The sequence below is a fragment of the Polistes dominula genome, unplaced genomic scaffold, assembly GCF_049000335.1.
Source record: "Polistes dominula isolate Pdom_NZ unplaced genomic scaffold, Pdom_raw_medaka contig_12, whole genome shotgun sequence".
NCBI classification, from domain to species: Eukaryota; Metazoa; Arthropoda; class Insecta; order Hymenoptera; family Vespidae; genus Polistes; species Polistes dominula.
Window position 1 is genome coordinate 1,043,746 of NW_028301116.1, and position 24,006 is coordinate 1,067,751.

General features: G+C 31.0%; 1 protein-coding gene across 2 annotated transcripts in view; it reads right to left on the minus strand.

Annotated features, from left to right (window-relative positions):
* The window catches only part of LOC107070169 (opioid-binding protein/cell adhesion molecule homolog), a 209,122-nt gene that overhangs the window by 9,383 nt on the left and 175,733 nt on the right, over positions 1–24,006 (minus strand). The window contains exons 4-8 of one of the 2 annotated variants that reach the window (XM_015328104.2): positions 15,750–15,908; positions 11,491–11,619; positions 11,204–11,341; positions 5,103–5,252; positions 4,034–4,090 (exon numbers count right to left, since the gene is read on the minus strand). In XM_015328104.2, coding sequence (XP_015183590.1) covers positions 4,034–4,090; positions 5,103–5,252; positions 11,204–11,341; positions 11,491–11,619; positions 15,750–15,908 — 633 coding nt within the window. The remainder of the gene's footprint in view (positions 1–4,033; positions 4,091–5,102; positions 5,253–11,203; positions 11,342–11,490; positions 11,620–15,749; positions 15,909–24,006) is intronic. The other variant, XM_015328105.2, reaches the window with a different exon arrangement.

Sequence of the window (24,006 nt, forward strand, 5' to 3'; positions counted from 1 at the left end):
AATAAGAACTTTCAGATATGAATTGTGAAATGTTGTTAAAAAAAATGACTATTAAGAGAAAAGAAAGATAAGAATGAAAGAAAAAAAAATACTTAAACTAGTTTTGTACATCATCATCGTACTCGTAGCTTGTCATTTCATTGGTAATAGCGTTCCTACGTATAGGAATATATTTCCCAGTCCCGACGACATAATAAATTTAGGCAATCATCGCGTTCGGAGCCACGAACGCGGACATATTTAGCATATAAATGGCACCCGGTAGGACAGACAACAGCAGAAAAATACCATGGGGATAATCGAATTCGTTGCAAATACAAATAAACGTTGCCACCTTTCCAACCCTGTTCTTCCTTGTCTCTTTCTATCTCTCTCTTTCTCTCCCTCTCTCTCTTTCTCTCTCTTGTCAATTTGTTACAATTACATTAATCAATTAGGACGATTTTCATTTGGTTCAATGTTGAAAAGACTTCGTCATTTTAGAAAATGTTTTATTTTGCATATAACAATTTTTTATTCTTCTTTTTTTTTTTGGTAATATTTTAATTACGAATGTAATTATTTATCTATCGATTTATACTTTTTTCTTTGTGTCTCTCCTAATCAGTTTTTAAGTTATCCGTGTATATTATGAAGGAAGGATAATGGTTTAAAAGAAAATGTAGAACGTAAAAGAGTGGAAGAGCTCTTTGGAACGATGACAACGAACCTCAAAGAAAGTAGCAGATTAAATGTCAGTTTGGTGTCAGTGCATTTTTTTTTTTATCATCTTTACTATATATATTCGCCAATTTTTTACGCGTATTACACTCTTATATACTTTTAAGTTTAATTTTGGAAACTAGGGATGCGATTTTTTTTCTGCTTTTCGACATTTACTTTTAGTCTTTGAAAAAATAAAAAAAATGGGTGGAAACACTTATGCGCAAACATATGGAACATGAACAATAAAAAAAAGAACATACTAAACGGCTAAAATATTTTATGTAATGAATAAATGTACAAATAACTTAAACTTTTACATCATTCGTGATAATAAAAAAAAAAAAACTAGAAAGAGAGAGATGTAATGTTCGTGTGTAAGAGTACATCATGAAAAGTGGTCTCTTTATCGTGTGTAACGTAACTTTTTAACGAAAAGGTATAAAGATAAACATCTCGAAAGTCCGAATTTCGCGAATAGAGAAAGAGACCTTCCATTCCACTGACTAAACTCGGCTTTTGCTTCGCAATTTGGCACACAAAAAAAAACTCGCAATACAAGGAGGGCCCCGAAAGTGAAGGAAAGTCAAAGCTAAATGCGAAAAATTTTTCGTGTTAGCGAAAAATCTGATAACAGAGGAGGAATGATTTAATGATACGATAAGTACGTAAAAGTATGTTAACTATTTATATGCGTGTTTAACTAACATTATTATTAATTTCATTTGTAGATTGATAATTACAATATAATTGTACTAGTCGAGATTAGAAAATGTATATCTTTTGATTATTTTAATTTATACAAAGAAATTTTTATCTAGTAAATGTTTGTTTAATTTTTTTCAACAGTAATGAACAATTATATTGATAAAACTGCATTTTAATTTGCCTTATCAAAGTTTTAATGCAACTCTATTCCTATTATATTTTATAATAAATGGAATCTATATACAAAACAAAAAATTGTGTGATAATCAGTTATATTACATAATTTGTAATTGCAGTAATAGAAACGTAGCACGAAATTGTCATCAATAAACACAAAGATAATTAGAATCAATAAATAAATATTATTATAATTGGTTAGTATCAGGATATCTGCGCATTACAATCTCGATGATATCCTATACGATTATTTTCAATCTTTCAATTTTCATCTGAAACTATTTATTATCCATCGACGATAAATAATAATTATATCGACATTTTAACGATAAGGACAATTATTCCATAAATTGTTGCTGCGAAATTAAATTACAATAAGAAAAAAAAATAGAATTCGATATAATAAGCAAAATCAATATTAAAAATAGTACGAGTACCGAGTACAATAAATTATTAGTCAATAATTTAAAAAACAAAAATAAAAAAAAAGGAGAGAACAATCAAAACCAGAATAAATGAATATATATCATGCGTGTCACGAACTTGATGAAATATCTATACCTACTCCTGAAAAGAAAAAAAGAAAATGAAAATGAAAAATAAAAATGAATATTAAAAATAAAAAAATCAAAGAATTTTAGAACTACAAGTAGAGTGCATACGAGGAAATTTACAAAAATGTATCTTAACACGTCTGAGTTATTGAATTGCATCTATGAAAAAGGAATTTTTCTCTTGTTCCCCGAATGTCGTCGTTGATAAGAAGAAGTACCAACCCTTTACATATACACCTACCTACCATATGTTGACGATGCATTGGAAATACAAAATTGGGAGGCCAAAAAATTTTGTTCATTCGAACCACAGAAGCATTTTCTCAAACTGTCGTTTACTTTAAACGTCTATCTCGCGATATACTTACTATCTAGGTTTTACTACGATTGCTATGAGTCTGCTGCAGTTGCAGTTGCAGTTGCTGTAGCTGCTTGTTGCTGCTTGCGATTTCCTCTATAGATTTTCTCTCTCTCTCTCTCTTTCTTTCTCTCTCACACATCATACACACTCATCACTACATATATATATACGTAAACATATACACTTTATTCTTTCTATCCTTTTTATATTATTTTTCTATTTCTTTAACTTTCTGGAACGCGTGTCTCTCTGCGAAGCTCATTCGACTTTTGTGCTTTCGGCTTCGGTCGAATAACTATCGAGCAAAAACGAGAGAAAAGGTCGACTTGCGAACCTCCGACATGACTCGACTACTCTATTCATTCACCTTTTAACTCAAAAAAGCGAAAAAACGTAGGCGAGAAAGAAATAGAGTAAGTGAGAGAGAGAGGGAGAAAAACTACTATACGATTTGAAGCACTGGAGAAGAGGCAGAGTTTAAAAGACGATCAAAAAAATGAAAAAAAAATATTAAATTTCGCACCGAAGAGTAATGTAAAAAGAAAAAAAGAGAAATATTTCGTTAAAAATATTATTACGTGAATTTCTATTACTTCGGAATTGGGAATATTTTCAAAAAATAAAAAATATATATATTGGTGATTTTCTTCTTGAAAAAAAAACCAAAATAAATTTAGCTTATTAATGGTTTGCATTAATAGTCGAAGGATTTGATTTCTTCGTTTTTTTTTACTTTTACGTACTAGGGTATATTTACTACGGAAAATACGGGGATGGTAAAAAGAAAAAAATGTTGAAAAATGATGAAAGAGAGAGAGAGAGAGAGAGAGAAAAAGAGAAAGTATATCAGGAATCACAAACTATGTACGTGCTTGATCTAATTAAGCAGCGACCCGTTGATTCAATGCAAGCACGCGTTACGCGCGCGCCGTGGCATCATTCGACAAGTACCACTCGACACAATGCTAGTAATAAAGAACCAGAAACAGAAAGAGAGAGAGAGAAAGGGAGAAAGAGAGAGAAATTGAAATTCGTACCGATCGATGTTCGATTCGCATATCTAACATAAATAAAGTACTTATCTATTGATATCAATTTGCAGTGCTTCGAGAAAATAATAGAATCGACGATTGATATATATGTGTATGTCTATGTGTATGTACGTTTCATATGTATGTGTATGGTTCTCTACATTGATAAAATAAAAAATAGAAAAAGAGTGAGAAAGAGAGAGAGAGAAAGCACTATGAAAGAATGAAAAAGAAGAAGGAAAAAAAAAGATAACGAAGTACGACGAGCATAAGAGAGAAGGAATAAAAAAAAGGTTGTGAGAACGGACGGGTGAATAAAACGGGCCAAGGTAAAACCAAGTTAAAGCTAAAAAAAAAAAATTAGAAGAAGAAAAAGAGATAAAAAAATAATATATATATATATATAGAAGGAAACAAAGAATAAGGAGGAAGCAGAGTGAAAGAACGTAGAGAGAACAACGAACTCAAAGATTTACGACCTACGATAAAAAGTACTTTACCTTTGTACTTTGTATCATTGCCTGTGTTGCTATTGGAACCAGAACCGGAGGGTATCGCTGGAAGGCGCAAGAAACGAAATAATTACAAAAAGGAATCTACTATATCTTGCATACACAAAATTTGTGGTTCATAATTAATTATAGGTTTTTGTCGATCGCGTATTATACGAATTTATAATCGGTAGAGTTTACACGGTTAGATGATAAAATTGTTTTTTATCTTGTACGTAATAAAATTAAAAAAACACGATCAAATTTAAACGCAAAAATATACGAGAAATTTTCATTTCGTTCGTGAGTAAGAATAAATAAAAATACATAAATATTTTTAGAATAAAATAAAAAGAACGTTCACAACGATTAAAATGAAAATTTTCGGTAAAATCATTTTGTTGTTCTTCCCATATTAAATGGGCCCATCATCTTGCACGTATATATTTTTACACCTGTACGATGATATACACATAGAACGAAAACGTATGACCAAAAGTATAGAAATTCGCGTAGTTTACTTCCTGAGATAAGGTTAAACTCTCGGCCCAGTTTCCGTATTATCTAAACTCCTTGTTATCTTTGAGTTTATGAGTGCAAACATTTTCGAACGAAGGTGTACACACTTTGACGCCTTTATTTCTTTCCTTCTTTTCGAGACCCCGACTAGAGTTAGCTAGCTAGCTAACTCTAGCTAAATTCTACCTGCCACTTGAGTGAAACTATCTCAAACTATACCGGCGTTGAAATAACTAATGTAAGTATATACAACAACAAGTTTCCAGCTGAGATTTTGAATACGCGACTTTTCGTTAATTGGAACGAAATAATACCCTCTTTTTAAAATAGGATTTTATTTGTTCTTCCAATCTTTTCTTAAAACGATTTTCCAACGAGATTTTTCTACTATTATGTCAAAATTAATTATTACTTTCATAATAATTTAGGGCTTTTCAATTAATCGTTTTTTCTCTTCTTTTTTTCTTTTTTTATTTCTTTTTCGTCTGTAAAACTTGCACGGTTTCATTTTTTAATTAATTAGTTAACTAAAAAGAGTATAAAAATTTTCTTTACTCACCGTATACACTGATACTTCCATCGGTGTCACCCAATGAATTCCTTGAAACACACTTGTATGAACCATAATCTTTAGTGCTCACCGAGTGTATAATTAACTTCATGTGAACTCTATAGGCGTTGTCCACTAAGACCGGCTCATATTTTCCTCCTGAAATAAAAATATCGACCTGTGAATACAATTATTATGCATAGTGTTTGCTTCTGACACTTAACATTCATATATATAAATTTTGTATCATTATATCTTTTAACATATTTATTTTAATATTTTATTGGGTCTACAAGTAAGTTTCCAGCGTTTTTTAATAGATGGTGTCACTAGTAGATTCCAGACAGAAATGTCACATCTCATGTGTCATTTTCGAAGCTTGTGTATCTGTTAACAACATTGCATCATCATATTTGCGCATTTCTATCAGCGTCGTATATTTTATGAAGAAAAAACATGGCAAATTATGTGCCAAATAAGCGTAATTTGCAGGAAGCGCTGCTTCTATTCTTTAATATGAAGAAAAGTGCAGCTAAGGCCTATCGTTTGCTTCTGGAAACTTAAGGGGCGGAATGTATTGGTGAATCGACTTGTCGTGAGTGGTTCAAACGGTTCAAAAATAGTGATTTTGACGTTGAAGACAAGGAGCGCTCCAGAAAGCCGAAAAATTTTGAAGACGAGGAATTGGAGGCTTTGCTGGATGAGGATCCGTGTCAAATTCAAGAAGAGCTTGTTGCATCATTGGGCGTCACACAACAAGCCATTTCCCTGTGCCTGAAAGCTTTGCGATTCATCCAAAAAGTTGGAAATTAAGTACCGTACGAGTTGAAGCCAAGAAATGTCGAACGGCGAGTTTGCATTTCAGAAATTTTGTTGCAGCGGCATAAAAAAAAAGTCATTTCTGCATCGTATTGTCATTGGTGACGAAAAGTGGATATATTATGATAATCCTAAACGCAAAAAAGCATATGCAAAGCCTGACGAGCCGGCCAAATCGACGCCGAAGTGAAATATTCATATGAATAAAGTCATGCTCTGCATATGGTGGGATCAGAATGGTGTCATATACTAAGAACTGCTTCCGAGTGGTCAAACCATCAAAGGACCATTGTATCGAACCCAACTAATTCGTTTGAAGAGGGCATTGGCGGAAAAATTGCCAGAATATCAGACCAGGCACGAGTCTGCAATTTTTCACCACGACAACGCTCGGCCACATGTAGCTGCTTCGGTTAAAAACTACTTGGATAATAGTGGATGGGAAATTCTGCCTCAGCTGCCTTATAGTCCAGATTTGGCGCCATCTGACTACCACTTGTTTCGGTCGATGCAGAACGCTCTTACAGGAATGCGCCTCACTTCAGTAGAGTGAATCAAAAATTGGCTCAATACGTTCTTGGGCTCAAAAGACGAGAACTTTTTTTGGTCCGGAATTCACAGATTGCCAGAAAGATGGGAAAAAATTGTGTCTTCTGATGGACAATATTTCGAATGAAAAATATGTAACCATTTTTTCAGAATAAACTCTCAAATTTTATGAAAAAGCGCTGGAAACTTACTTGTAGACCCATTATATATTTTAATATATTTATTTAAAAGAATCTTGCAAAAAATTGGTACTTAATGTTAAAAATATATAAAATGTGACTTTTTTTTATTTAGAATGATATTGAAGCACAAAATTATTACAAATATTTTACTCAAATAATACAACGATGATAAAATTGAGATCTTCTTAATGATGGTATGCAAATTTGTTCTTCGTAATGATATAAAAAAAAAAAATGTTATGCAAGAATTCTCTTTCATTCTTTTTCTATTTTATATTTTACCCTTTTTTATGAGATTTTAAATCGCACGACAATAAAGGTCGCACTGATATTTGAACAAAGGGCTTCTTCTTTCTATCATTTTTTTAAAAATACACACACGCGGGTGCAAGCATGCATGTATGAATGCACGTTAGTTTCATTTTTGTTTAACTTTTGCGATTTATTTGAAAAGAAATAAAGAAATTATAAATTATCTTTTTTTGAAATAATAAAAATATATTACAGTTTAATTAAAATCTCACATATTACATAAAATATATTTAACTATGAGCATTAACAGCAACAAAAATAATATTTTATCTAAATTCGTATAAAAAATGTTGCTTGTTAAGTCGTATCTATTGTGTGATAGAAAATAAAAAAGAAATAGGTACATAGGTAAAATTGTGAACAAAATGCATTTGAGAAATTTGAGAAAACGGTAAAGGGATCTTAACAATAGTTCAATCAGTTTAACAGATTCCTGGAGACTTGTGTTAGTCGTAAATCTCGATTTAACTTAGTATTCTATACACGATCTTCTAAGTTAACGTGATTTCTGTTTAGATCGACACCATTCAGAGACATTTCCGACATCCTTCCTCCTTCGTTCTCTCCTAAAGATTTCATATATTTACATATATATATTTTGTCTAGTTTAGAATTTATCTTTTAGAATGGAAGATAGAAACGTGTCTGTAAAATAGTAATATTATACGAGTTAAGAGATGAGAGAAGAGTAGTACGACAAAAGAAATTTTTTTTTCAAAAGAATTTTTTAATCGAAGTCAATAATTATAAAATTTGTAATTCTAAGTTTTTCGTTCTTTTGATAAATTATCTACGAAGTTTAACATATATATATTAGGTCGAGTCATAAATAACTCCCGTTTTGTATTAGATAAAGAATGGTGTTTCTTTCACTGATACATGCACGACACTTTTCATGGTGTTTTTTTGTACTCTTTGTATTTGTTGGACGTATCTATTGAATTTTGCTTCAATATTACCTTTAAAAGGTTCGTCAAAGTTGGAAAGACGCCCTGCACTCGATTCGTCTTTTAAGGTCGTAACTCCAGAACGAAATTTTACAAACAAATTTCTGACTTCCCTATCAGTTATCAATCCTTCACCGTATATGCTGCATATTTTTTCAGCTGCCACCTTAGTGCTATTGCCTTGTTTCAATTCCTAAAGCATTACATGTCAAATATGCACTTTTTACTATCAACTTTAGAAGTTAACAAAAACTGTTAAATGCAACATTGACTGCATAAAAAAGTTGACAGAAGACTAACTGAATCCTCATCTATACAGTGATATCAAAAATCCGTTTGTTTCGGTGACTTATAGTAAGTAAATACGAAAAATAGATTCTACATAGACGCATCCGAAGTTACTTATGACACGACCTAATATATATACTTGAAAAGAATGAATTTCTCAAAGAAGAAAATAATAGTGAGAATTAGAAACAATTTTTCCATAGATAATCTTTTTTATTAAATTATAAATAAAAAAAAAAGCTATCAGACTTTGAATCAAAAAAATATCTTTTCTTTTTTTTTTTTTAAATAAAATAAAACGGAAAAAAAAGAAGAAACCTTTTTATTCTCGCTTTCAGCGAAAATATTGTAGCGCATAGTGCGATGCTTTCAATTAGAAAATAAATGGAAATTGATCGAAGAAACAAAAGCTATATATATATATATATATATATATAGGTGACGAGAAAGGGTCGATGAGCAATTCGAATAAAACGAGTCCGCTGCCATCGCGGAATGATCCTAGTCTCGTCTAGTTCTGAAACTCTATGCTACAACGAATCTGTAACTCCCAAAAAAAAAAAAAAATAAAATAAAATGAAATAAAATAAAATGAAATAAAAAAAAAAAGAATACAATACAAATACAAACTTCGCAATTGGTTGGATCGTTTAAAAGAAAATAGGAAAATTCTATAGAGAGAGAAAGAGAGAGAGAGAGAGAAATTTTTTAGTCGTACTTCATTCTATGTATCTTTTACTCCTCGTATATGTATACCTATCTACCTACCTCAATTCGAATTATTCAAGTATCGACATTCGTTGTATTTAAATGTGCACCGATCCGAGCAATTCGATTTCCGAAACAATACAATTCGAGTAGGAGAAATGTTAACGTTAAAGCTTCCGTCATAACGATATCTCTGTCTCACGATCGTGCCAACATTCGTTCTATTTTAGAATAAAATATCAAATCTTTTCAATAAATTTTACAAATTTTTTTAGAGATAATATAAAAGTATCAATTTTTTGGTCTTTTTCTTTTGGGACTTATAAAAATAAATCTTAATATATATAAAATACGTGTCACGTTTTTTGTCCGCAAATACTCCTAAACTACTGAACCGATTTTAATAAAATTTTGCACACTGTGTACAGTTTTATCCAACTTCAAAGATAGGATAGTTTGTATCTCAATTTATAATCGCAATATTATTTTATTGCGAATTATTTGTTTATTAACAAAGAGTCATGATTATCTATGTTAGTTCGATAAGATTCTAACAGATAGCGGTATAAGGTAATTCGTTGACTTAAAGACGTCTGTATCGGACTGATTGTGAGTCACAGCAACGCGTGGAGGGGCACCCTTAGTGATAATATATAAAATAATGCTTCGTCCATATGAATCAAGCTTTTTGTTAAAAAGAAAAAAAATTAGAATAAAATAGAATAGCACTAACGATATATTATTATTTCCATTTAGGATATAAAAAGATTAGAAAAAAAAGGTTATAAGTCAGCGTACTAACACGATTGTCGGATCAAAATCTGGCATTGTGCGTGACGTTATTGGTTTCAATACAGATGCAAATATCATCTACAATAGCGTTGTAATAAACGCTATGCAAGGAAAATCGTGAAAGGGGAGAAGAGAAAGGATATACAACACAACGTTTCTACTCTCATATATAGGACTTATACGTACTCGTGTTGTCCTCGGTCTTTCTCATAAATGCCAGATAAAATGATGTTATAACTTTAACGTCCTGTTAGATTCGCATGTATTATTCAAAGGTTAATTCTGTTCGAGTAAACTGTCGTGGGAAAGTAAAAGAGAGGGAAAATATTAAAATTCGTAGGAGTTTGTCTGTTTAAATATACCAATTGATAATTCGCATATCTGACGTCTTGCCCTTTTATTATTATTATTTTTTTTAACAAAACATAAAGAAGTTAGCAGATAAAAAGATTTCAAAGAATTTTCTCTTGTCTACCAAATTTTACAACATGTACACATACACACAAAAATAACATCCATGTAATTCATTAAAATGTCAAACAAAATTTGGAATATTGTAATTAATAGTAAGTTAAAATTGACTACTATTAATTAATAATTTCTGTTTGAATTAAAAACTGTAGGTAAAGTATTATATCTTTATACTTTAGTATATCTTTAGGACTGAAAATAAAACCTCTCTCTCTCATTCGATGTTACCAATATAAATTTGACTTAATTGATCGATATTCTACAGATAAGAGTGGATTAATTATTATTGGAACGAAGATTTCAACTTGTTTTAAGATCTCTCGAGTAATCCCTCGTTCGCAAACAATCGATCGACTTTCGAAGTAATTTAATAATATCAGACTATATTAACATGCGCGTGCACAAGCAAGTATGCATATGTATATGTATAATAAACGAATAGCAAAATTTTCATTCATTTCTCTCTGCATGATAAATTATTGTAACTATAGTAAAATTTAATTGTAATAAGTTTTTACAAAAAAATAATAATCGAAACATTGAATGATTATTTTCTACGATTATATAAACGAATAAAAAATAGTTTAATATCAATGGATTTTCGTAAAAGATTATCAAACGAATCAAACAGTATCATGAAAAAAATTGTTCGAGTTTTCAAAAAAAATAAAAATAAAAATAAAAAGAAATAAAAAAGAAAAAGATGAAGATTTGACGTAGTAAAGTGTAGCAGGTTTTTATGGACGAAACATAAAGCAAAGTAAAGTCGTTTACACTAGTTCCACATATATACAATATATATATATATATATATACGAGTTCGTGTTTATACGTTCGACATAAAGCTTTCGTTATATATATGGGAGGGTTGGGTTCATTATTTCTTCGCGTACTGAAATAAAATATTTACCACGTTTATCCTACCAACAACAACAACAACAACAACAATAACAACTACAAGAAATCTTAGCAATAAAAAAAAACATTAGTAAATGCTCCTGTAATTTATATAATTAAAGGTAGAAAAAAAGGATTCGGTTACCTTGAGGTACGATCTCGTCGTTATCTCTTGTCCAATAGTTAATAGATTTCGGATAAGCTTCCGAGAGACACTCCAACGTCATTAATTGTCCTTCCTGAGCTCCTACCAATTGATTTGGTACAGTAATCATTGGTGGAACTAAAAACAATTCAATGTGTTTCTTATAAAAACGTTAAACGTAATCTTTATCGTATTATTCCAATGAGGAAATCATTTTAAATTTTACGATTACATGTAAATTAAGGGTTGAAAGGGTGTAATAAAAAATATAATTGATAATTACGTACAGTGAACTATCAGCATGATTCTTTTACTGACTGACGGTGGTATGCCATTGGTCGCGATGCAAAGATACGAGCCCATGTGTAGTCGATTTACCTTGGTAATATTGAAATGCGCCCCTTCCACGGTCAGAGCTGAAAAAAGAAAAAGAAAAATCGAAGACAATATTCCACGACTATGATAAGGTAGGGGGGTTGTTGAGGGACCACTATTATCGATCGATTTTTTTTTCTTCTTGAAATTCATTTCAATTTATCATCCCAGCCGGCTCGTAACTGTAGAAAAAGAGTTGACCATTTTCTTGTTTCTAGTCGTAGCTCGTTATAAAGAGTGAGAGCGAGAGAAAGATAGAAATGGAAAGAGACAAAATTGTGTTTCATTTTTCACTTTTCATAGTTCACCGTAGACTTCTCGATTCAAAACAGCCAATTTAAAGTGGACTCGTTAACTTCGATAACACAGTTTTGATGCTACCCGTGAACATACACACACATATATATATATACAAAGGCACAAATTTGGTTTACTTATTCGGACGTTGAGGCCGTCTGTTACGTCCAAGCGTAAACCACAATTAAATCCTATGGAATATTTGCACGTTTCTAACAAGCTAAATATTGTTGAATACGCGCTTATGAAAGCTATGCGAGAGAATCTAAGGAAAGACTTGGGAGCCCTGAGAGTTGGCTCAGCACCAGAGAGTTCTCTCCTACGTGTTGTTCGCTTTAACGGATGCTGATTACTTATGACTATGGGACAACACAACACAACACAACACAACACAAGGTTCGCAACAACAATGCTCTTTCTCTCCCACCGATTGTCGATCGATGTTTGATGACAAATAACGAGGGGGGTTGTTACGATAATAACGACCGAAGGACGAATGACAATACTCCAACAAACGTGTTGTCATCGACAATAATTTATTATTCGTTAAATTCGTTTGATGATCAAAATTTCATTTAAAAAAAAAAATAACAATCTTATAATTTGTTATACTCGAATGATTGTATTGGGTTGTTCGGAAAGTAATTTCGTTTTTTCTTGACACAATTTTAGAATTAGTTAATGCAAATTGGCAAATAACAACACGTGAAATCATTGAGAATTTAAATTTATCAAATTTAACTATTTAAACTCACTCGAAAATCCTAAGTTTAACCTCGAAACAAAAATTGTCTTCATTTTCACAGGAATAAAATGAAATTACTTTCCGAACAACTCAATAGTATTTGTTTTGTAGGAAACAAAAATAATAAATAATTTTCAAGTTATAAGATTACCCATATAAAAAATAAATAATAATGATTCGTTGTTTAATGGTATTCTTTCTTTTAATGTTAATACAAACACGAAGGAATTCTTTGAAGATTTGCGTTAAATCTTGATCACGTACAAATGAATATAAATATTTGATTTCGTTTAAATGCTTAACCCTTTTAATAGTTTTTCAATACTTTGTAGTTACTTTGTATGCGACACGTCTCGAAATGATACTTCGATTCGAAATGCCGACTCCACGGATTAAAGTTGTAATGAACTAAGCGCGGATACGGTTAACCACGGCTTAAGATTGCACTACCGGTTATTCATTGTTGCTTAGACCGGAATCCTGTGCACGTGAGAGCCAACTCGCACTACTCGCACTATTCTTCTCTTCTTCCTCCTCCCAATCCCACCCTCTTCCTACCCCACCCACCTATCTCTTTCTCTCTCTCTCTCTCTCTCTCTCTCTATCTTTCTCTTCTCGTGTTTGCCAATTTCAATGCAAATATAGAAGATCTTCCCGTCTCTAGGAACGTATTACCTTCCTCCTAACCCTTTGGCCCTTACTCTAAAACGTAGTATATTTACTCTCTTGAGAGAAACTCCATGGGACCGATATAACTGCAATGAGGCTACGTACCACCACCACCACCACCACCACCGGACCTTTTCTGTTTCACCTTTTCACTGTTTAACGAACGTATCATCGTCGTCTGGGCTCACCGTTCTTTATTTAAAATAATAGTTTTACCTTAGATGAAATTATTCATTTCATAACGAAATTACGAAATTTTCGTCAAACTTTGTTAGAAAATTTGAGATATGTGAAATTGTTAAATAATACGTTCCTTCCAAAATCATTTTCTCAACTTATTTATATATAGATTTATTTTTATTAAGTTATTTTTAAAAGAATATTGAAAATAGATAAATAGATTGTACACGATAATGTTTTACGACATTCACGTCATTTAATGTAAACCAATGTTTGTTAAAAAAAATGGTTTTTAACTGATACGGTTTTATATACGAGATGGGTTGCAATATTTCAAACTTGGTGTTTCCAAAAAGATAAAACTTTCGAGCCTGGAATACTGCCTGTTGTCCCGATGTAAATTTGTAATTTTTCATACCAAAAACAATATTTCGTTTATTTGTATTATGCAGGTGAATGCTCAAATTATATCATCTTATATTTAAAGACCTAGATGTACAGTAAATTAGATTATCCTTTTTTTTTCCATGACCGAATAATTCCTATCTCATTTAATGAATTATAAAATTAAGTATTAATTAAACGGATATTTTTGTGCTTAACAAAACGTAATTATGTATTTAAATATTCTATTCGCATTATCATGAATTATAATAATTATTATTTCTGATTAAACTTTTTTTCAATTTTTTTTTCTTTTTTCTTTTTTCGGTTTTTCTGCTGATCCAATTAAAAAGGTGAATATATTTTTATCTATAAATTGTATCCTCAAAAATAATACTCCATTATACGAAATAATGGTCAAAATAAAAATGGAAATTTTCTTATAATCCTATATTTATATTATTCTCTTAAGTTTGAATTACCTTTAGTCTTGTCGTTGCAATATACAAGAAGAGATATTTGAATATCTTATATATATATAGCTTAAATAAAATTGTCTTATCTCATCTCTCCTGTTTTAATTTCAAATCTTTTAAAATAATAATTGTGAGTTTTATTTTATCTTCCACAAAGGATGTGTAATAGGTTTTTCTTAAGATTATTTTTGATTATTTAAATGCTAACATATTACAAACTAATTTTAAATCGGAACGTGTCAATAAATTTTGTATTTCGTCGTGTTCTATATTTCGTATAGTACTTATAGAACTACTATCGTACATGTAATAGAAGCTTGTGGCATGATTTATGCATAGCAAGTGATAAAGGTATAGTTAGATCCCTTTCACAGACAATTCGCTCTTCACTGAGAGACATGATTTATTTGAAATTCAACTAAATGTAATGTAAAACAAAAACTTGTAAAAAGAAATTTCCTATGGGTATGTTTAAGAAATGTTACTAGATCTTTCTATTAGTTTTTTAAATCAATAGTTTATTAATTAGGTCTAAAATTTCAACTGCTTATTAATTATCAATATATATTAATGGGAACCAATAAAAATCCATTAATTTGTCACAATATATTTTTAAAAAATTATTGAAAAAGAAAATAACAATCTGATCGAAATTGCCGGAAGGAATAGAAAATATCACAACTAAAACTAGTTTTTGTTTATGGGAAACATTGAAATCACGTTACAATTTGTATTTTACTGAACCAAATGGTCTGACAAACAAACACAACTGTGGTTTCCAATATGGAAAAAAAAACTCCACCATCTTAGGATTATCCTTCAAAATGGGAAAGAGAAAGAATTATATTCTTGTTTGTTTTACACTTAACAAATGAAACTTTCAGGTTTTATCCGTTGTTTGGATGTTTTTGTCTGATTTAATAGAAAAATACGTCTTCAAATCATTTTTACTTAATTATAAAAGTCAGCTTTAACAATAAATGAAGATCGATAAGTATTAAGGATTTCGTATATCTTTCTTATCTCGTTCTATTTTTCTTTTAAACATTTTATAATCCCCAATACCTTCTAGGCTTTAGTATTTTGATTAATCTCGTCAGATAGACGTAACAAACATTAATTATCTATTTACTGACTTATTTGTGATATATTAAACTATCAGTTTTAGTATTCTCTTCCATCGTGGATGAAAAGATCTACGTCATTTTATTTTACAATAAATAATATAAAAAGAGTTAAGTTAAATATTCATTTTTACACGAGCAACATTCAGAATTAAAACTAGTTACAATTAGAATACGATATGATTAAATAGAAATACAATGATTCCCATTAATTAAAGAAAATTCATATCATCGAAACGATGTTTAACAATAAGTAAATTATATTTGTTCGTAAAGAAATAACTCGTTAAACTGACCTTTTCCTCCATTACCAAGGAGAATTTTTTGACCATCCTCACGACGCCAGGTAATATTGGGTGCAGGTGAGCCCGTTGCTGAACATTGTAATGTCACATCGTTTCCTTCTCTCACAACCATGTCCGTACTTGTTTGGTTGTCCACAATGTCTGGTGGAACTGTAGATATATATAAAATAAATATATATTTATTCAATATCGTACTGAATTTTTAAAAATTTACTTTTCATGTAAGATACTAAATATTATTTATTTAAATTCGACAACGTCAAACAACATCTTTTATTCTCATTTCATTTCGTGTGTATCCTTTAACGATGATGATAATGTGATGATACTGTATTTTACGACGATTAACAACGTTCAATCTATTTCCAAGGATGCTTTGAAGCAAGAATAACGAAATTTCTACTTCAAAGTATGACGCAAAACTTGTAAAGGCGCCGAATCGATTTAACTTTTTTTACAAATAAAAATATCATCACCTATACTCTCCACTTTCCCTTTCATCCTCTTTCGTTTCTTTTTTCTATTAAACAAAAAAAATCATTTGTTCTTTATAATTAAAATACGATATTAAATTATATACGAATTACGATTATCTCTTTTTATTTAACAATTATTAAATAACAATATAATTAATTATTCTTCACCTTAGATTTCATTTTATTCAAATAAAGGTAATTCGATATAACACCCTTAATTGCATTAACAATCTAAGATAATAAAAGTACACAAGAGTTTGTTTGTTTGTCTAGAAATTGATTATAACATACGGAAAATGGAAACAAGACGAAGTGGACTTGGTGACATAGAAAATGGAACTCACATATTTCCACAGTGACAAGTTCTTAACAATAAGTTCTCTCATCCCCATTCATCCCTCTAGCGTACACCACTCCACTCTTCTCTTTCTCTACGTGTACATATGCGTATGTGTATGTATATGTATGTGCAACGTCCACCACCTTTATCCAGTGGTTACAAGAGCAAGTTCCAGCCGGTCGTCATAACAGTTAACGCAACAATAACCCTAGCAAAGTACACGAGCCGCCAGCGAGTACCGGTTAGGAGTATACTATATCTATGCGTCTATAAATCAGGTTTCCCAGAACCCGAACAGTACGTGCACCAGAGGCGGAACGAACGAACCAAAGGGGGTTGGTTCGCAGAGGCCAGGGCCAGGATCCACGATTGTGCTCTGCACACCTACAAACACTACTCACTCATTCACTCACTCTACATAGAAATAGAAAGAGATGGAAGGAGGGGATAGGAAGGATACATGAAAGACAGAGACGAATACAGAGGGGTAAAGAGTAAGAGAGAGAGAGGGAGAGAGAGAGAGAGAAGGAACCATGACACGAGGAGGGACTCTCGTGCACGTAATAAAGTAGAGAATGATAACGCGAAACGACACATCCGCGACGGAATATCCGGCGGAAGCTAGAGAATCGTAACGTACTTTACTGAGATCTCAACGGACAGAAACTTCCCTTATGGTCGTGAAAAGCCGCTTTCTCTCTCTCTCTCTCTCTCTCTCTCTCTCCCTCTCTATTCTTCTAGTTTCCCTTGCTCGTAAATGATAGAGATACGATCGGTAAATTTAGGACGAGCCCAAACTCCATTCTCTCTCTCTCTCTCTCTCTCTCCCTCTTTCTCTTTCTTTCTCTCGTACAAACAATTTTCTCGGTAATAAGGAAAGCGGTTTGCCTTAACGACGAACTGGAAACTTCGTCTTCCGAAGGATCGTTTCCCTTAATCTTACAAACGATTAGCGTCTTTTATTACATAACCGGTCGAACGATTTTATATCTATTCTCTCTATGAATCGATCCTCAAAAATACCCACTTAAGATCTATATATATATATATATATTAAATATAATAAATATAATTATTATTAAATACGATAATAAATTATACAAATGAACTTCAAACAAATTACTATTATCTTTCTTATTATATACATATTTGCCCATAATTATGAAAGTAGTCTGAGTCATATATCTCGAGTTTCGAGATATCTAAAGATTTATACTTGAACTCTATATGAATTCTACACAATATTGAAATAACAAATATTATCTAAAGATTCATTTTTTATAATATCGTGCAAATTACATAGAATTTATTTAGTTTATAATAATGTAGTGCGTAATAACTGATAACTTAGATCACTTTCATAATTATGGGCACATATATATGTGTGTTGAATTCCCTTTCTATCTATCAAATAAAAAAATCATACAAATAAATGTTACACAAGATAACACGATTGGTCACTAAACTTAATCAATTTAAGCACCATGGTTTTGCGACCAAAAACATATGATTTATGCTTATATTAAATGTATAAGAAGTTCATTGTGTTGATGATCATAAGCCAAAAAAATGTATTGTATTCAACGAGACAAAAGATATGATATTATTATTCTCGTGGAGTAATATTATCCCATTTGAGCTTTTCCTGGTAGATCCATTAAAATTGAATGCTCGTCCAGAAGAAGAGAGAACCCTAAAGTCAAGAGGAAGAACTCTCTGAGCGTCGAATAAACGTGTCCCTCGCGAGTAATGTCTTACCGTGTGTGTGTATGTATGTGTGTTCGGTTAAATGCGAATCAGCCCGAAGGTGCACCATCCTAGGACTCTCTTTCTCTTTTTCTCTCTTTCTAAAAAGAAATGTGTATGGCTGGAGGTGAAGGTGGAGGTGGAGATGGAGGTGGATCTACAACACACGAGGTCGATTTTATTTTGCCCTACGGCTGGAATTCGATTTGCGGTTGAGTGGCCGTATGGCTGATGCTGAATTGGCGGGTCAAATCGAGAGCACTCCTCTTTTTTCCCTCCCATCCTCTCTTTTTCTTTATCGTTGTATCTCTCTCTCTCTCTCTCTCTCTCTCTCTCTCTCTCATTCTCTTTCTTTCTCTCGTACTCGTTGTAGCATTACAGAAACATACGTTGTTCCTTTCTCCCACCACAAACACGCTTTACCCTTACTAACAATCCTTCCCTCCCACTAACAATTCCCCTTTTTCCTCTTTTCCTTTTTCCCCTCTCCCCCGATCCTCTTTCCTCGGCATCCTTGTTGTATACTCTTTAGTTTTATACGCTACTACTATAGGGATAGAAAGGTATATACTTTACGTGTTGGAAGTATTCGTCCCGTGACTGCTACTGGGTCTGTGGCACCCTTTGCGACTATCATTAATCACCCACTGGTTCGTCCGTTTCTGACCACTACCCCTACCACCACCAGCATCTCCAGCACTACCACAACCACCACTAGTATTCCCATCGTTTCAGTCACCCTTCCGAAAATTTAATGCCACGTGCTGCTGCGACGTTTGTGTCATAATGTGCAAAACTTGGAGAACGGCATTGTGCAGCAAGCCGTACGACAGACACGTGTCTCGATCATCGCGGAAATTAGAACGATGGGGGAGAGAGAAGACACACGCGTACGATAAATGCATCCAGTTGCATCCTATCTACGCTTGACAGAACTCTCTTATCGTTTAGCTTAACTCTCTTTCTCTCTTATTTTCTACAAAGATTCTATTGTATTTTTTTTTTTTTTTTTTTTTTTGAAGATACTACAAAGTCAAAGGAAAAAAGGTTTGTAATTAATAGCTGTATACGATTGGACAAATAATCACACAACATACATGCAGGGTTGTGACACACGCGTGAGAAACATTCGTGAAAGAATAACAACGGGACGATTTATATTTTCTTCCTTTTTATTGCCTTGTTAGGAGAGATACGTTTTACTTTCTGAATCGAGATTGTCGTTAGTATCGTCTGGGATCAGACATTGTTGTTCGAGGATCTACTATTACTGGACACTGGATTTCTTTGCTTTCATATTAAATTGTTGTATGAGGGGTTGTTTCGTTTATTCAAGTTATATTCTAATTGTCTAACATACATCAGATTGAAACGTCAGAAAAAAAATTGCTTTCGTACAGATAACTAAATTCTTTTCTAGTTTCTTTTTTCAATATATTTTATTTACTTTATTAAATATTGTTTGAAATATTATAAATGTTACGTCGGTCCTCTTTATCAAGGATTGAAACAAAATTGAAATTCTAATTATATAATATACTGGACATGTGTCTGTGAAACTTCTGTATTATATTATACATACATTCTATATATATATATATATATATATAATATATGTTCATGTGAGTTTCTATGTTTGCTGGTCTATATCTCGTAGTGCTATCAATCTCGAGCTGAGTCGAACTAGCCCTGGGCAGCGAACCGAATGCAATGTTATGCGGTATAATAGTTTGGAATAAAATAGAAACGTTACGAGAGAGAGAGAGAGAGAGTTATGGTCAGGACCATATGACGTGTGTGCTTTTAGACTTTCAGATGTTCATCCATACCAAGAATCAACTCATCCTTGATTCATCCAATGTTATACAAAAAGTGTCATAATAAGACAAAAATAAAAATATCATATTCCCTCTCTATGATGAAGTTCGTTCAAATGCATCGTATGCAATTACTTGTAATGTTAATGTTACAATTACATTTTTAAAAATATTTTTTATTTTATATTATATTTTATATTATATATATATATATATATATATATAATTATTTTTTTTATAATTTATATTTCAATATAATTATATATATATATATATATATATATATAGTATATTAAATATATTATATATAAAAATATTAAATATATATGTATTTAAAAATAAAATAAAACGAAATAAATTCTAATAAAATTTAAATTTAAATTTGAAAATAAATATACATATATATATATATATATATATATATATATATATATATATATATATATATATATATTTTTAGATTCGTGTTATAAAACAAAGTTTAATCAACGATTCTTTTGCTTCATTTGTTAGGGATAATAAAAAGAAGAAAAAAGGGTTGTTCCTTTGTAAGGGCAATAAGAATAGGAGAAGTTTGCTTCAGCTACGGTCTCGTCACTGTGATTTCTCTATTTACTAGCTGCTCTCCATCCCCTGATTGAACGAGAGACTGAGAGAGAGAGAAGAATAGAGGAGGATGAGAATGGAGGGGAAGTTGCATTGCAAATCGTATGTCGTGCACCCACAAGCCATGCATCTCGCATCAATCTAGGTCTATCTCTCGTCTATTTTGATTCTTGGTAACCGCACTATACTATCGGAAAATAGCCAATCCCTACACATTTTCCCTAGGATTTTCATCTGCCCTTGGAGTTTTCAAAAAGAACAAATCACTATATATATATTCACGAGAATGTAAATTCTCTTTGATGGTTAGGTAATCGAAATTTATATAAGGTATCATTTTGTAGATATTTAATTATACATTTGATCAAACATTCATATTTCAAATCATTCCAAGAACATAAGATTAAAATTAACGTAAGCAACCAATTTTAATCGTTTATTAATAATAAATATAATTAATATAATATAAATAATTTTATAATTAATACATCTATATAAATTATATTAATAATAATATATATAAAATATAGAATAATTTCATCTTATGTAATTTCTTATAATAATACAATTTTTATTCAACATTTTTTTATTCCTTCGTGCAAAAACATATATTACAATTGGATTCTCTTAAGAATAAAGGTAGTTATAATGAATCATTATTTATAGTAATCAGCTTACGTTAAAGCAAATGTAATTGGCAATTGCGACAGGATGCAATGCGATTGTAGCAAACACTATCCCTGTGTATATTCGCTTTCATACTATGCATATGCAAACATGTTTGTGTATTTAGGCATGGACAACTGATTGTAAATCAAAGATTATCATTTCGCTATTATTTTAGGAATTATATTTAAAAAAAAATACAGAATACTTTGAGGAATGATTTCATTTCTTCGAATGTGAATTTCCAGTCAGAAAAAAAGGAGAAAAGAAAAAGAGATTTTTCCTTAAATAACTCGATGTGCTCTAAATATTAAGTTTCATTAAAATTATAACTCCTTGGGTAAAGAACTTTCTCTTGTTAGAGGTAGTACGTCTCACGGGAATCATATCTCGGTTTCTTGATTTCTACTAAACCCAGCACAAGAGAACTATACTTATCACGGATTATGTCAAATTTTTCTTTTACCCAGGTTATACTTGCTTACTTTTGAACTTTACTTATTTCTTATCCTACCACACAGATAAATCGTCGACTATTTAATTTCCTACCCAATTATTATCACGTCGTTGCACCAACAGTTGCAGTTTTCCACGTAGAAACTCAAATAAAAGAAAAAAGAAAAAAAAGGAAAAAAAGAACAAATAAATAAATAAATTTCAACGGAAACAAATAAATGTAAGGTCTTTCTTTAACATCTCTCACATTCTAACACTTTTTCTTCCATTTAACACTTGCCAAGAACTTTGGTATATATGTATTTGATCATTAATTTTATTTTCTTCTTTCTTTTTTTCTTTCTTTACTCTCGATTTCATTCCCTCTCAATTTCTTTTATAAGAAAAGTCTGTATAAAAGAGTGTCACGAACAGACACGTTGTTTCTTTTTATTTAGAGCTTAAATGTTAAGCCAGTATCTTAGATTAAAATAAAATATTTCTACGAATCTTTCGTAATTTTTTTCTACTTAAAAAGAAGGAACAGGATAAGATATCAAAAAAAAAAAAAACACACGTATTAAACTTTTTTCTTTTTTTGAAAGAGGATTCTTTTCGACTAATTGTAATAAACAAATGGGTACGAATGGGTACCATTGGTTATAAATTATGATTAATATTCCTCTTTTTGTGATATTATAAGTCTACGGTCGTTGTTTAATTTGCATTGTAGCATTAATAAAGTTATTGGTGGAATAAGGAAAAATATGTAGTACACGTTTGCACGAAGCGTGTGATAATGAGTGTTGATACATATTTAATGTACCTTAATATATATATACTATATATATACTAGGGGTGTCCCGCCACGCGTTGCTGTGGCTCACAATCAGTCCGATACACACGTCTTTAGACACATAATTTATATATATTAAGATATAACATGGCGCCATCTATTAGATACTTACTCAATCCAGTCAACGAATTACCTTATACTGCCATCTGTTAGAATCTTATCGAACTAACAGAGATAATCATGACTGTTTGTTAATAAACAAATAATTCGCAATAAAATAATATTGCAATTATAAATTGAGATATAAATTATCCTATCTTTCAAGTTGGATGAAACTACACACAGTGTGCAAAATTTTATTAAAATCGGTTCAGTAGTTTAGGAGTACATTGCGCACAAACAACGTGACATGTAATTTATATATATATATATATATATATATATATATATATATATATATATATATTAAAGAAGAAGATACGATATATATATATATATATACGTGGATTATTTAATTCACGCTAAATTTGGATTTAACGTGGATTTGGATTAACGATTAATTTTGGATTAACGTGGATTATTAATTTCACGCTAATATTTGCTATAACACATTTTTCTTTTAGAGATATTGGATTAATACTTAATTATTCGCACGAGTACGAGTTTAACGTTTTAATTTAATTTAATTTATTTTTTTCTCTTTTTTTTCTTTAAAATATTTTATAAAATTCTTCTACGTCATTTAATACAACGAGAGATGATATTTAAATAAAATTGTAAAATTTAATCTTTTATATACGTATTATGTGAAAATAATAAAATTTTATTGAAATATTTGATATGAATTTCTATACGTCAATCCAATTAAATAGGTTCGATAAACCGATCAAATTAATGGTAAATAAATAATTCAATAAAATCGTGAAAAAAATGAACAAAAAATATGTAACGACACAATTATTAAAGATAACAATTTCAAATAATAACGTTTCATGATTATTATTGTAAAGTATTGCAAAGTCCAGTGGTATGAATTAATGAAAATAAGAAAGATTCGTCGTGTAAAGTTTAACATTCAACTCAAGAAAATTTTTTGATTTACATATGTTACTTGCCACTTTCCTTTGTTTCCCTTTTACAAATTCCACTCCTCAACGCGTTTTTCATTTCAACTCTTACGGCTTTGTTTAATCATGCCAACGTGACGTTAAAATAAAGCGGTTCTTTTTCGTCCCTGGCTTTTTCTCTCTCTCTCTTTCTCTTACTCTTACTCTTACTCTTACTCTCTTTCTCTCGTACTTTTTTTCTCTTAACATTTTTCTTTATTTTTGTCTTTCATCTTCCCCTATTTTATTCTTTCAGAGCT